This window comes from Babylonia areolata, chromosome 21 (genome assembly GCF_041734735.1).
Source record: "Babylonia areolata isolate BAREFJ2019XMU chromosome 21, ASM4173473v1, whole genome shotgun sequence".
NCBI lineage: Eukaryota > Metazoa > Mollusca > Gastropoda > Neogastropoda > Buccinidae > Babylonia > Babylonia areolata.
The window spans coordinates 33,382,659-33,399,045 of NC_134896.1; the positions used below are offsets into that span (position 1 = coordinate 33,382,659).

At 48.1% G+C, this 16,387-nt stretch overlaps 1 protein-coding gene across 5 annotated transcripts in view; it reads left to right on the forward strand.

The window, feature by feature from the left end:
- The window catches only part of LOC143295939 (muscle-specific protein 300 kDa-like), a 341,276-nt gene that overhangs the window by 255,544 nt on the left and 69,345 nt on the right, over positions 1-16,387 (forward strand). For all 5 annotated transcript variants that reach the window (XM_076607629.1, XM_076607632.1, XM_076607633.1 and 2 more), the window contains 2 exons: positions 12,153-12,491; positions 15,748-16,053. In XM_076607629.1, coding sequence (XP_076463744.1) covers positions 12,153-12,491; positions 15,748-16,053 — 645 coding nt within the window. The remainder of the gene's footprint in view (positions 1-12,152; positions 12,492-15,747; positions 16,054-16,387) is intronic.

Genomic DNA, 16,387 nt, shown 5'->3' on the forward strand with positions numbered 1-16,387 from the left:
CTCAGTGGGAGTAAAGTCGTTCGTCTACGTGTTTAGTAATGACTGGCATGCTTGGACCGTCGATTTTGGCGGGCTTTTTGCTCAACAGGTCTCGACATTATAAGGTGCCTTTTGTAAGATCAACATACGTGTGCGTGTGTGTGTGTGCGTGCGTGTGTGTGTGTGAGTATGTGAGCGTGCGTGCGTTTGTGTGTGTCTGTGTGTGTTATGATAAGTATGAGGAAAAAATGCGTGCTTGCACCACACACACACACACACACACACACACACACACACACACACACACACACACACACACACACACACACACACACACACACACACACGCACGTGCGTGCGCGCGCTTTCGAAACTTGGTGTATAAAAATAAATGCGCGCGTGCGCGCTCATATTATACACAGCAAAAAGAGGAGAGGGAGGATGAGTTGTGTGTGTGCGAGAGAGAGAGAGAGAGGGGGGGGGGAGGAGGGAGAGAGAGAGAAGAGCAAGATGGACCCTTTTCAAGACTGATGTGGAGATACCGATCAACAATGGTTTCTCGAGTCATTTCCCTGTCCAGTCTGGCAGCAAGCGAATTTTTGTCGGAGTGATATTCTCTGTGTGTCTTTGTTTCTTTTTATTCTGTCTGTCTGTCTGTTTCTCTTCTGTCGTTTTTTCTTCTTCTTTCTCTTCTTTCTCCTTTTCCTTCAGTTTGTCTGTCTTTCTCGCTGACTCCGTCTCCATCTCTTTCTCTGGCTCTGTCTTAGTATCATCTTTTCTTCTGCTTCTTCTTCGTCTTCCTCTTCTTCTTCTTCTTCTTCGTCTTTTATATTTTTATTCTGTTAACACGTCAGCTGATATCCCGAGTTATCGTCCACGACGCTGTAGATCAGAAAGTTTCGTTGCTTAGTATAGATGGAAATGATTCTTGTACTGATCTGCAGTAGTTATAAAACAGGGCAGGCACTCATAGTCTGACCAGCGCATTGGGTTTAAAGCGAAGATCAGCCATCTACGTTTTCTTTTTTTCACACACACACACACACACACACACACACACACACACGCACGCACGCACGCACGCACGCACGCACACTCATTCACTCACACACACACACACACACACACAAGATGTGGTGTGGCGTACATGGATCAGTCCACACGCTTTGACACCTCATTGAAATTGAAACTGAAACCTTCTCTCTCTCTCTCTCTCTCTCTCTCTCTCTCTCTCTCATCTTGCTTCAAGATTTAGTTAATATTTATACCTATAATGCAAAACTACTGCCAACCGGACACGCCCCCCTCCTCAATCTCTCTCTCTCTCTCTCTCTCTCTCTCTCACTCACTCACTCACACACGCACACACACACACACTCTCTCTCTCTCTCTCTCTCTCTCTCTCTCTCTCTCTCTCTCTCTCTCACTCACTCACTCACTCACTCACACTCCTCCGAGGTCTAGCTGCAAAAAGGAGAGGGTGCGAACGAAGAGAAATAACCTGGGCATTGGCCATAGAATCTGGAATCTTTCGGACGTGCATAAATAGATAAAATAAATAGATGAATAAATGTTTAGTATATAACTACATAAATATTTTAGTATATAGAAACACGAATGAATAAATACATTAATTAATGAAGACGGCTATACGACAAATGATGTCGTGTGACCCCTTTGTCAGGACGGATTGGTAGGAACCCGAAAGGTTCCAAAGGTCGAAGCTCACGTGAGATTTTCCTGATAAGTGGTGCCGTCGATGGGACTTCTATAATAGTACTTACGCTGTGGATTGGAAATCAATGCTCATATCATTATTCTCTGGGGAATGGTGCGCGCACGTATGTGTGTTCGTGCGTGCGTGTATATGTGAGTGTGTGTGTGTGAGTTTGTGTGCATGTGTTAGTGTGCGTGCATGCGTGTGTGCGCGTCTGAGTGTGAGCGCATGAGTGTGTGATCGCACGAGACATCAGAAGTGTGTATTTACATACCTTTCATTCAAAGACACAAGAGAAGAAAGAGAAAAAAAACAGAAAAATTCCCTCAAAGGCCAGCTCTGGGCCGCCCGGCGGCAATAATCATTGTTATATCCAGCCATAAACACTCGTTCCTCCCTTTCTCTCTTTCCAGTCTGTCCCATCTTCCTCTCGTTCCTTCTGTCGTTCTGTGTTGTCCTTCATTTCTGCCATCAACATACAGTCCGTCCACCCCTTTGCCCAAGTCTGTGTGTCTGCGGGTCTGGATCTGCGCCAACGGTGGTGGGTAGGAGGGGTGAAGGAGGGGGAGCTAGGCGGGGAGGGTGGGGCGGGGGCTAAAAGAGAGGGTGTGGGTGTGGTGGGTCTTGGGGAGAGGGAGGGAGAGGGGTTAGAGGGGTGAGGAAGGATTTGCCACGATTGATCTTCAGCTTCTCTCCTTCGCTCTTTTCTTGCTTCAGGCACCTGACTTTAGCGCGGCTCGACTTGAACCACCTTGCACTTTACTTTTGTGTGTGTTGTGTGTGTGAGTCCCGCCCGGCTGTGGTTGGGAAAGGGAGAGGTGGGAAAGTGAAGAAGAAAAAAAAAAGTTTTGGTTTTCGAACGGGCCTGTGTGGGATTTGAACTTTCGCTTTGAATCGTTCGTGATTTTGTTTTTGTTTCGTTCTTTTTATTGTTTTGTTTTTTGTTTTTTTCTTATTCTTTTTTTTTCTTGCACATGGATAATTCTGTGTGTGTGTGTGTGTGTGTGTGTGTGTGTGTGTGTGTGTGTGTGTGTGTTCGGAACGTCAGCGGGAAACACAAGACAGAGTCACTGTTGATAGACACAGAGTGTGAGAGAGTTAGCAGAAAGTGTGTGTGACTGACAGTTCCTGCAGATAAGGACTCCACACTCGTTCACTGTCATCACTGGGATTTCGGTCTTCGGCCCGTGAACTCCGCACCGAGTTTTATAAAACAGGATATCTCATCTGTATCAGGTCTGTTCTTCTCTCTCTCTCTCTCTCTCTCTCTCTCTCTCTCTCTCTCTCTCCCCCCCCTCCATCTCAGTGTTTATTATGCTTTGAAAAAGAGAGGAGAGAAAACTACATGATGTATACATTTTAGAAACTACATGATATTTACATTTTGTTTTCTTTTGAACGTGTTATTTTGGGAATGTTACAAACTAAAATCTTTGCCTACTTTCTTGGTTTCGAATTTCAGTGTCCATGATGTTGGTCATTTTCACCCCGGTATTTGATAACGGTATTTTCGGAATTTTGTGTGTATTAAATTTGTGTTCCTCCTTTGCAGTTAATTAGGCTCGTGGTCTTGCAGTAGACTATTCCCGAGTTGTTCTCCTCTCTCTCTCTCCCTCCCTCTCTCCCTCTCTCATCCTCTCTCTCTCTCTCACCCCTCTCTCTCACACCCCGTCCTCTCTCTCACCACCCCTCTCTCACCCCCTCTCTCTCTAACCACCCTCTCTCTCACCCCTCTCTCTCTCACCCCTCCTCTCTCTCTCACACCCTCTCTCTCTCTCACCCCTCCTCTATCACCCCCTTCTCTCTCTCACCCCCCCCTCTCTCTCTCCTCTCTCTCACATCTCTCACCTCTCTCTCTCACCCCTCCTCTCTCTCTCACCCCCTCTCTCTCTCTCACCCCCTCTCCCCTCTCTCTCTCACCCCCCCTCTCTCTCTCACCCCCTCCTCTCTCTCTCACACCCTCTCTCTCACCCCTCCTCTATCACCCCCTTCTCTCTCTCACCCCTCTCTCTCTCTCACCCCCTCCTCTCTCTCTCACACCCTCTCTCTCTCTCACCCCTCCTCTATCACCCCCTTCTCTCTCTCACCCCTCTCTCTCTCTCACCCCCATCCTCTCTCTCTCACACCCTCTCTCTCTCTCACCCCTCCTCTATCACCCCCTTCTCTCTCTCACCTCTCTCTCTCTCACCCCCTCCTCCCTCTCTCACACCCTCTCTCTCTCTCACCCCTCCTCTATCACCCCCTTCTCTCTCTCACCCCTCTCTCTCTCTCTCACCCCCTCCTCTCTCACACCCTCTCTCTCTCCCACCCCCTCTCTCTCTCTCTGTAAGGTTGTCAGGCGTTGATCGCCTGTGTGACTGTTCCTGGAGGGGAGCGCTCTGTTTGAAGTACTGGGTCTGTGTTGATCAGCATTGATTTCCTATCTTGATTGGTTATCGATTTGTGAACCTCGTGTCGAATGGGGAGATTGTGTCTTCAATGCTGTGCTTTGGTGTGTGTGTGTGTGTGTGTGACAGGATCGTGTTATGTCGTTTGCCGTTCTGGTTTCCACTGGGCAGAAAATGGAAAGACAGGAAATTGTATACCAACGTGACCGGTTTGCTAACGTACGTGTTGGGTCTGTTTTAGCGTGTGTATAAGCGGATTGTTGGAAGTTGTGTGTGTGTGTGTGTTGCTGTGTGTGTGTGTGTGTGTGTGTGTGTGTGAGGCCTTGTTTATGCGCGCGTATTATGCTTATTACTCATTTTATTTTCTTCTTTTTTTTCTTTTTTTTAACTTCTTTTTATTCATGATTTACGTTACATTTTCATTCATACATTCATACATATATAGGGAAAAAAGAGGAAAAATCAAAACCTACACACACATTCATATACACATATACGCACAAATATTAAAGAAAACACGCAAATTGTACCGTAGCACACTTTTTTTTTCTCTTCTTATCTTTTTAATTGAAATGCATTAATTGATCGGATCTAACAACAAAATCGACACATTCAAGGCTACACCGAGAGAACTGAATTGGGAGTACAGGGAAAGTTAAACAGACAGACAAACAAACAAAAAATGTGTGTCCTTAAGTTGTAGCTTACTGTTTTCCATGATTTGTTCTGAAGAGACATTGTTTCTGTGACGGACTAATGGGGTGTCTGTTACATTTCGATAGTTGGCTAACACACTCCGCGCCTTTCTCTGTGTGTCTGCCTCTCTTCTTGCTTCTATATGTTGTGTGTGTGTGTGTGTGCGCGCGCGTGTTTGTGTGCGTGTCTGTCTGTCTGTCTGTCTCCTCTCAGAGCTGATGACATGAAAAGTGTCAGTCTCCCTCTCCCGTTCTCCCTTCCTCCGTCGTTATGTCTCACAATGTCGTTGTCTCTCCACCTTGCTATGTAAGGTCTCTGACATGTTCAAGAAATGACTGCACAGGTTTCACACACACACACACATGTATGTTTACTAAGTGTTAAAGCAATGAGAGCAACAGTGTGCCAAGAGAGACGGACAGACATCAAAATGTACATCGTGTCTCACGTGCTGTGATCGCCGCACACCAGTGAATTGCAAAGAGTGTCTGAACAGTCACCAGTGGACGTGGAATGCAGTGGTTAGAAATGTAAATCACGTGGAATTAGCTGGAGAGTTGATGTCAGAGTTGGAAACTGAGAGTAAGAAATAAATGACAGTGAAAAGAGGGTTAGGGGTGGGGCAGGTTGAGAATTCCCAGGAGAGACGGAGATATAGAATGAAGATAATACTGGGACAGAGAGGGAGAGACTGAAACGTTGGCGACTTCATCATTGAGGCCCATGGAATAGACCAGAGAGAGAGTTGGGGTGGAAGTTAGAGAAGATATTGATGTTTAATGTTGGCGAAGACACGTTGGCACTGGACAGATAAGAATGGGTTGGGGTTTGATTGCTTTGGGAGTCACGGAGAGAGGGGGAGATAAAAAGGTGGCTCTGCACTGTGGCGACGTGCTCTGTCCGGGGAGAGCAGCCCGAATTTCACACAGAGACATTCTGTTGTGACAACAACAAAAAATAGTAATACACGATAGTACAATAGGTTGACGAGACAGACAGGCAGGCAGGCAGACAGGGAGGAGGAATGGGGCTGAATGTAACTGTGACGTATGGGAAGTTATGTTGTGTTTGTTGTTGGTGGTTTGGTGGTGGTAGTGGTGTGTGTGTGTGTAGGACAGACACTGTAGGAGCCGACACACGCACGCATGCTTGCACACACACATTCACACACACACACACACACACACACACACACACACACACATATATATACACACAGAAATATATATACACATGCACGCGCGTACTTCACACACACTTACATGCGCGCACATTCAAACACACACACACACACACACACACACACAGAGTTCGCATCCACCCACACACCAACAACCCAGCACGCACGCACACACACACGCGCGCGCGCGCATATAGACGGACAGACACAGGTGTGTAAACGTTGGTGGGGAGGGGAAGGAAGGACCGTACAATAATTCGGGGCTACCACTTTGGCCGTTATGTTGGCACGAGCCAAACGACGGCCCCCTCACCTCTCCTCTCCTCTCCTCTCTCTCTTCTGTCCTTTCATGACAAGTGTTCATAAGTTTGCCGACAGGGGGGCACAGGAGTTTTTTTTCCCCCCCAATTCAGTGTCTGCTGAACTGCCTGGCAACAAGCTGGCGCTTTTTTCTCCACTTCTTGGCACTGCTCCAGGATTTTTGCCTAGATATTTTATGTGTGTGTGGATGAAAATAATATGGTTAAATGGTTGTGTGTGTGAGAGAGAGAGAGAGAGAGAGAAGCGATATTCACGATTTTTCCCCTCAAGACGGAGTGAGTAGTGTTCACAAAGACATTCACTCCGTCAGTCACACAAAGGAGTGGAGGGGAAGGGAAGTTGATGTTGCCGAGGGAGAATCAAAATCAGCACAATCGACATCACCACTATCAGGCAACGTGTTTGTACGTTATTTGTGTAATATTCGCACTTTGAAATTCAATGAACTTAACAATAACATGTTTCTACTGGGGAAAACGCTAGATTTCTTAATCAAGAGGAAGAAAAATGGTGTGTGTATAACGATGAATGAGTGATAGAAATAGAAGGGGAGGATTTGCACTTATGGGCCGTTGCATTTTGTTTCGTATTTCGCAGGTTGGCGCAGTATTTTGTTCGGTTCAGCTGGTATCATTCGTAAACACCAGCCATTCGTTGGACTGTGTGTGCATGAGTGTCCGTGTATGTGTGTGAGAGAGGGAGAGAGATAACAAAGGGATAACGTGCCCACTTGTCTGAGCAGTTATTTTACCTCCCACTACCACTCAAAAAACAAAACAAAACAAAAAAGACACAAAAAACCTCACTGTACCCACCTCATCCTACTGTGTGTGTGTGTGTGTTTTCGCACGCGTGGACATTTCTATGCGCACCGAAGTGTGCCTTGAAAATACAGGAACAGTCCATAATCTGCGGCAGCAAAGTCGTGTTGAGTTAACCGCGGGTGACTGGCAGTCTTTGAAGTGACCAGAGTAGATAGGGTACACAGGAGGAAATGGATCGATTGTGCTTTTGACATGCCACTGGCTTAACCTAGATGTGTGTGTGTGTCAGTGAGCGTGCGTGTGTGTGTGTGTGTGGTGTTTGCACGTTTAGTAGTTGTGCTGAAGAATGATGGGGTGCAGTTTGTGTTGATAGAAGTCCTGCAGAGTTTGTGCCGAGAGTCACAGCTCAAAGACACGTGTAAGTTCGTCTGTATTTTAGGTACATAAGGGTTTGCACGCGTGTACAGAGGGAGAGAGAGCTAGAGAGAGAAAGAACAAACAAGTACCTTTCTGTTTGACAAAATCTCGCTTCGCTTATGATGGTGAGCTCCAGTTTTTCCCTTTTTGTTGTTGAACAGAAATTACGCCTTTTTTTCGCTTTTTTCGTTTTTTTCCCGTCATAAACAACACTTGCTGCCCAATCCCGTTCTTCCACGCCATAAAGCAGCATGTGTTGTGGAGAGTTCGGTGGGGCAGAACGTAACGTCGACTTGGTGAAGAAGCCGTTTCACTCATCATTCTATATAAATCTATATAACTCCTTCATTGGACAGGTACTGGTGGCTGGCGTGTGGTCAGTTTTCACAGACAGATATCGGATGACAGTGGAGCGAGGTGGGAGGAGGGGGGGTGGGTGAAAGAGTGCAGTGAACTTACGTATTTCTTGTGTTGGCCTACAGAGGGAGTTGGGGTTGGTAAGGCAGAAACAGTACATAGGACGGCACTCTCCACAATTTTTCCCCCTCAGGACAGGAAGAGAGTAGTGTTACAACAAGACGTGGACATTGGACGTTCACTCCGCTAGTCACTCAGAGGAGTGGAGGGGAAGAAATGTGGATGTAGCTCATAGAACATTAGACCATACACAGGCACACAGGACATATCACACTCAAACTCGCACACACACACACACTCTGTGTGTGTGTGTGTGTGTGTGTGTGTCTTACTCTGTCCTTTCTCTCTTTTCTACCCTTTGTTTGCTTTACATATAATTATTGGCGCTGTTCTTTATAATGGACGCTAACACGGAAGCCCCCCCTCCCCACCCCTGTTGTCACGGCCAGTAAGGCCTAAACAATAAACCATTCAGACTTCAGACTTCTCTCTCTCTCTCCCTCTCTCTCTCAAACACACACATTTACACATACACATATTTAGCGCATACGCATGTACATACTCACACATTTGCACACTTGCACGCATGTACGCATTCGAAGGGGGAAAAGAAAAAGAAAACCAGTTGTTGAAAGGTTCAGGTGGAGTGCCAGGCTTACTCAACAGATTTAGAGATATTGGGAGAGGGTTTGTTTTGGGTTTTGTTGTTGTTGTTGTTGTTTTGTTTTGTTTTTAGGGTGTGTGTGTGTTTTTTGTTTTTTTTGGTTTTTTGTTTGTTTTTTTATGTTTGATGTGTCTAACCACATTCTTTACATGCTCAATGTTTGTCTGTGTTTCTGTCTTGTGTCAGTGTGCTTACCTCTGCCTCACTCCATCACACCCATACTACTCCTCTGCCTCTCCCTCACTCCCCCCACCCCTATAACACCCCTCCAACCCTCCTCCACCACTACCACCCCCGGCCATCCCACCCCCTAGGGCACTTCAGTTCCAGTCACCATTTTACCACGAACCCTGCAAAGCAGTAGATTGAAAAGCACGGATATGGGAGTAGCCTATGTCGTGTGCGCAATACAAAGAATATGATCGGGCTGTTTAGTAGTGACAGCGCTATTTCGGGAACACACACACACGGACACCACACACACACACACACACACACACACACAGAGTAAATCTTTTCTTATTCCAGCCACCGTTTCTGACTAGTAGTACTGAGCGAGCAATAAAAAATGTAAAGCACGATCATTATCGCGGTGTACGAGTTGGGGTGTGCAAAGCGAATTATATATGATCACGCTGTTAAGCATGCTCGTAAACAGTAGAATGCCGCGGCCTTTGCAGGGAAGTTACTCTCAGCACCAAGGGGGAAAAAGGGATTGGGTGGAAGATGAGTCCAAAACTACAACAGACAGGTGTATTTAGTAAGCATGGACCATGTGCAGCCAACAACGTAAAAACAAAAAGAACGTTTTCAAATGGTTTTTGTTTGTTCTGACTTTTGAATTTATAGGCGCACGACCGTTGAATCGCGAGCACTCTCGTGCGCGTGCACACCGTACACACACACACACACACACACACACACACACACCGATGGGGAGCTGCAATAAATTGGGAATACTGCTTTAATCAGGGTGCTGGCTATTTTCTCGCACGCATGTGTACTTTCTTCTGAGTGCGTGCGTGAACTGTGAGTGAAACTCTATTGGCACATTCTCTGGCATACTGGGGTGGCTATGAGTGATTGTCAGCCCCTGAAGTGCGGGGGGACTAGACCAGAGTGGCCAAACAATGATACTGTTACCGCCACGGTCGGAGGAAACGGATCGATACATACGTAACGCTGGCTTTGTCCATGGCCGCTGTATCGTTGATCTGGGGGCACGGGGTTGTGTGTGAGTGTGTGTGTGTGTGAAACTCGTGTACTTATGTAACTACTGGCCGGCTCAGAAAAACCGATATTTGTATTTTTACTGCAGAAGTAATATAGTTCAGGTTTCAAGGGTCTGAGCTGTTTAAGATCGTTCACGGACATTTATTTACTTATTTATTCATATAAAAGCGTACACGCATGTTTACACACACACACGCATGTTTACACACACACACACACACACACACACACACACACACACACACACACACACACACACACACACACACACACACACACACTGGGTGTAAAAGTGTAGGCAGGTATTACGCAGAGGGCTGAAGCAGTTGATTTTTACTTTCCATCAGGCCGCGGAAAAGCGCTTCACCGGATTTTTTGTTGTTTGTTGTTTTCTTGGGATGGGGAAGGAGGGAGGGAGTGAAATAAGTGGGGGCGGGGGAATGGGGGAGGCCAGTTCTCAGTGATCCTTCAGTCCTCATTCTATCCTTTATCTATCGCACTGTGAAAATTCAATTTGGTTCCGACGCTCAAATGGTCAAACGAATTTTATGCTTGCCCCCCGAAACAGGGCCACCAAGTCCGTTTAAAAAGCTGCCCGTCACCACAAGCAGACTTAAAGTAGTCGCACAGGAAATAGGTGTCTAGAAGGAATATTTTATGGGTAACTTGTAATGTAACATGTTTGGGAACAGACCTGTTGTGGAGAAACACGTAGTCTGCTCTGAATGTATGTGTGGGCATTTACGTGTGTGTGTGTGTGTGTAAACAAAATAAGGGGGTGGGTGGGGGTCATATAAAGCAGGTATGTTTTCATACAGTGTTCAAAATGGAGACATTTAAATTTTGTTTGCTGCATTACGTGATTTGAATCTTGTTGGCTGCATTATATGATTTACATCTCACAGGCGGCATTACATGATTTGAATCTTGTTGGCTGAATTACATGATTTAAATCTTGCAGGTTGCATTCATGCCAACCACTATCTTCTCACCGAACAACAAACGGGTGTTAAGGCACACGTGCACCATGGAAAGTTGAAAAATGGATGTTTCGGCTCATAATCGACAGTTATTTAGTGGTTTATAAACGATAGCTGTGATGTTTTCGTTGTAAAGAATGGAAATATGCGTGCAAGAAAGTACTTCTGTTTTGTGTTTGCCGTAAACTGACCATCATTTCATACTACACTCAACCCCATGAAGAAAACTGTGTAAGATCCCCAAGTGGTCCTGAACTTTTAGGGAACCATGTAATTTGTCACTGCTCCACAGTATTTGTTTTAATTACGTTGTTGTTGTTGTTAATTTCCCCCCACCCCCTCCCCGTGCGCAAATAGGTATTGTGGATAGCAGCATAGGCATCGTCAAAGAGGGTGAAGTGTTTGGGGGTGACTTGTGCCTTCCAACGACTGTCTTACTAGCGGTCCTTCCCGTCGATTGCCGCAATAAATCAGCCGCTGGGTCGGTACAACGAGTCCAGAACGCGTTTCACTCTTCCGTCTTGCCTGTATTAGTTCTTCACTTGACTGTTGCTGACGTTGGCTAAGTTTCCGACGTCACAACAGATCGGGTGAGAGAGTGCACTGGTTGGTTGGTTGGTTCCGTACCGAGAGGGCGGATATGACTGAAAGGGAAAAGTCAAAAGACACACTCTGACACACACGCACGCACGAACGCATTCACACACAAGTACATGCACGCACGCACGCACACACACGCGCGCGCGCGCGCGCATTCATTCGTTCTCTTTCCCATCCGCACGAAACGAAATTCTTTTATCCTCCACTCTCAAACTGAAACTCTTCCCCTTCTCTTCCCGAAACTGAAACTCTTCCTCCCCTCCCCCCCCTCCCCTCTGAAACCGAAACTCGTCCCACCACCCCTCTCAAACTGAACCCCCCCCCTCCCCTCTGAAACCGGAACTCGTCCCCCCCACACCCCCCACCCCTCTCAAACTGAAACTCTGCCCCCCTCCCCTCTGAAACCGAAACTCTTTAACCCCACCCATCACAAACTGAAACTCTCCCTCCCCTCCCCCTCTCAAACAAACTCCCCCTCACCCCTCCTCGGAAACTGGAAGTCTTTCTTTCCACCCTCTTTCCGAAACTGAAACTCTTTCACCATTCCCCCCGAAACTGAAACTCATCCCCCCTCTTCCCGAAAGTGAAACCCCCCTCCCCTCTCAAACTGAAACTCGACCCTGCCCCAGAAACTGAAAAAATCTTTCCCTTTCCCCTCTCAAACCGAAACTTTAGCCCGTCCCCCCTCCTTCTCAAGCCGAAACTCTTATCCCCTCCTCTCTCCCCGAAACTGAAAGTCTTTCGCCCCTCCCATCACAAACTGAAACTCATCCCCACCCATCCTCTTTCCCCGACAGGACCTGCTGTCCCAGTTCGAGGAGTTCAAGCAGCAGCTGGACCGGCTGCGCGGCAAGGGGGCGGACATCATCCGCCACAGCACGGACCAGGCGGAGAAGCAGAGCGTGCAGCAGACCCTGGCCTCCGTCAACCGCCGCTGGCTGTCCCTGCAGGCCCACACGGCGGACCGCACCCAGGAGCTGTCGGAGGCGGCAGACCTTGAGCACGCTGTGGAGGACGTGGCCGGAGGGGTTGACGACTGGCTGAGCAGGGCTGAAGGGGTGGTGGAGGTGGAGCTGGACTCCTGCTGCTGCTGGACCGACCTGGACAGCGTCCGCGAGCAGCTGAAGGTTCATCAGGTGAGGGGGGTTGGGGATGTGTGTTGTTGTCTTTCTTTTTTTTTCTTTTTTTTTTTACTTTATTTTGTTTTATTTTATTTCATGAATGAATGGTCATTCGGTTGAGACGATAAACCGAAGTCCCGTGTGCAGCTCGCACTTGGCACACTGAAAAAGAACCCATGGCAACGAGAATGTTGTCCTCTGGCAAAATTCTGTAGAAGAAATCCACTGATAGGTACACAAATATATAAGCATGCACTCAAGGCCTGATGAAGCGCGTTGGGTTATGCTGCTGGTCAGGCATCTGCCAAGCAGATGTGGTGTAGCGTGTATGGATTTGTCCGAACGCAGTGACACCTCCTTGAGAGACTTTATTTTATTTTATTTTCCCTCAGGGCCTGACTAGCGCGTTGGATGATGCTGTTGGTCAGGCTTCTGCTCAGCAGATGTGGTGTAGCGGTATATGGATTTGTACGAACTCAGAAATGTCTCCTTGAGAAACTGAACTGAACTTTGAACTGGGTTGGGGGTGGGGGGGTGTGATGGTGGTGGTGGTGGGAGGGGGCGTTGTTGGAAGGGGCAGGTTTGGAGGGAAGGGGGTGGGTGGGGAGGGAGGGAGGTGGTGTAGAGGTCAAGGGTTGCTGGTAATGGGTAGTAGTTTCAGTTTTTGTCAGTTTCTGTTTCTCAAGGAGGCGTCACAACGTTCGGATAAATCCAAACACGCTACACCACCTCTGCTATGCAGACGCCTGACCAGCATCTTATCCCAGCGCGCACTGTCAGGCCATAAATGTGTGCCTATCAGAATGGATTTCCTCTGCGGGATTTTGCCAGAGGACAACACTTTGCTTGCCGTGGTTTCTTTTATCAGTGTGCTAAGTGCGTGCTGCACACGGGACCTTGGTTCATCGTCTCATCCGAATGACTTGACGTTCAGTTTGATTTTTCACTCAAACTTGGGAGAAAGGTCGGGAATCGAACCCAGACCCTGACGGACGCTGTATGAGCAGATAAACATCTTAACCATACTGGGAGGGGGAAGGGTAGAGGAGATGAAGAGGAGGGTTTGGGTGGGATTTGGGTGAGGTGGAGGCCGTGTGTGTGTGTGTGTGTGTAGACGCGTCGCGTTTGAGTGTGTGCGCTTTTTTGTGTGTGTTCGCGCGTTTTTGTGCGTGCGCGTGTGTGTATGCGTGCGCACGCATGCACGTTTTTGTAGAGGGAAGTGAGATGATAGTGGTGAGAGGGAAAGCTGGGAGGATCTCTCGTTTATCAGTTTGAGTACTTACGATCCTTTCAAACGGGTTGTGACGCGAACTTGTGCGTGCGTGCGTGTGTGTGTGTGTTAGTGCGTGCGTGTGTTTGTGTTGCTGGCACTCGGTTGTGTTTGTGTGTATGTGTGAGTGAGCGCAAGTGAGTTGTGCTCTCGCTTCTCTCTCAACCCCGCTCTGTCGCTCGCTCTCACTCTCTCTCTCTCTCTCTCTCTCTCCCACCCCTCTTCCTCTCCCGTACACACATACGCACACACGGACGCGTGCAAAAACAGACGGACAGAAACACCGCAAAAGTTTCAGGCCTGGAAACGTCACATTTTTTCCCCCGCTACCCAGATCAGCAAACCCAAACCGACAATTACTTCCAGCACATTAGCATGGTCATTGTCATGTGTGTGTGCGTGCGAGTGTGTGTTTGCGTGTGTGCGTGCGAGTGTGTGTCTGCGTGTGTGCGTGCGAGTGAGTGTGTGTGTGTGTGTGTCTGTCTGTCCAAGTCAGACCTTCTTCCCCCCCCTCCTTCCCCCCCTCCACCCATACCTGGTGGCGGCAGCGGCCAGGTTTTAAAAGATTAATGGCGCTTCTGGCCTTTATCTCTGACACCTGGTTTTTATTATGGAAGCCTTCCTTTTTGGTTTGTGTGTTAGTTCCTCTCTCCCTCGTTCGATGTCTTTCTCCTGAACTCCTTTCTCTCTCTCTCTTTCTCTCACTCTCTCTCTCTCTGGAAGAATGGGCCATGCTTAAAATCTTAATCCTTGAATAAAAAAACGTTTTTTGAGTTCTATCTCTGTCTGTCTGTCTCTCTCTGCCTGTCTGTCATTCTGTTTGTCTGTCTCTCTCTCTGTGTCTGTCTGTCTCTCTCTCTGCCCTCCTGCCTCATTGCCCTCTCTCTTTTTCCTCTCCCACTCCCTTCCTCGATCTCTTCTTCCATAACAATACTATTTTCTCACTCCCCCTTTTTTGTCTTTTATTTTCGCATTTTTTGTGATGTAGCTTATACGTAGACCAGTCTTTGACACTTCCTTGACACTGAAACTGAAATCTTTCCAATTTCTCATTACTTACTAATATCCATCATAGGGCCCTTTCCCCCCAATACAATGTTGTTCTTCCTTTGCTAAAACGAAGATGAGCATGGTCTTCACACTGGGTAGGTTCGAAGATGACTCAAAAGTCCAGTCCAGACTCTAAAGTGTCGGTGGCAGCACGGACAGGGGTGTAGCTGGTGCTGTTCCAGGTTTAGATGGGTTAAGTGCCTTCTCCTTGTGTTGCTGGCGTCTCAGAGTCTCAGTTTCAGTTTCTCGAGGAGGCATCACTGCGTTCGGACAAATCCATATAAGCTACACCACATCAGATGGGCAGATGCCTGACCAGCAGTCTAACCCAACGCGTTTAAGCCTTGAGTGCATGCATATATATTTGTGTACCAATCTGAGTGGATTTCTTCTCCAGAATGTTTCCAGAGTACAACCCCCTCGTTGCCATGGGTTCTTCTTTTTCAGTGCGCCAAGTTTGTGCTGCACACAGGACCTCGATTTATCAACTCATCCTAATGATTAGACGCTCAGTTCAATTTTTCAGTGAAACTTAAGAGAAAGGACGACATCGGGATTGAAACCCAGACCCTCACGGACTCTGTATTGGCAGACTGTCTTAACACATCTCAGAATACAACACAATACTACCACCCCCATCCCCACAACCCCCAAAAGCAGGGGGCTAAGTACGTGTGTCCTGAGTACGTTAAATCAGGACAGGCACTACCGATCACCACTGAAGTGATTCAGCAGCAGTGCAGGGTCTCCTCTGGTGTGTGGCCTCCTGGCAACCTAACATTGATAGTTACCTGTGGACTGCTGGGACTGTGACAGACGAACCTGGGTGTGGCTGTGTATGGGGGACTTGGAATGAGCGGCGTGGGAGTCATGCCACTGAAACAGTGCAGACGATGGTGCAGCAAAAAATAAATAAAATAATAAATAAAATGAAATAACACTGTGTTGCAGCAACTGTGCCAAGAGCTGGAGCAGAATGAGGACAAGCTGGTGGCCCTGAACGCCATGGTCAAGCAGCTGGACCAGGTGTGTGACACAACGGAGAAGACTTCGGCCCTGGCTGCCCTGCGACAGCGCCTGGGCCAAGTGGGGGCACGGGGGCGGGCGCGGCTGGGTCAGCTGCAGGAGGCAGGTGGCAGGATGGAGGAGTACCAGCAGCGGTTGCAGGAGCTGCGGCAGTGGATGGAGGACACCCAGGCCCGCATCTCCATGAGGGACACTACGCGGGACCTCAAGGAACAGCTGGCCGTGCAGGAGGTGGGTTTGGTGCGGCTGTGTGTTGTGGGTGGATGGGTGTGTTGTATGTGAGGATGGGGAGATGTGTTGTGGGTGGGTAGGTAGGTATGTGGGTGGGTGGGTAAGTAGGTAGACTGGTGGGTGTGAGGGACACCACGCGCGACCTCAAGGAGCAGCCAGCCATGCTGGAGGTGGGTGGCTGTGGCTGTGCTGTGGGTGGGTGGGTGTGTGCATTGTATGTAGGGGTGGGAAGGTGTGTTGTGAGTGTGCGGGTAGGTAGGTAGACTGGTGGGTATGAGGGACACCACGCGAGACCTCAAGGAGCAGTTTGCCATGCTGGAGGCGAGCTGTTTGA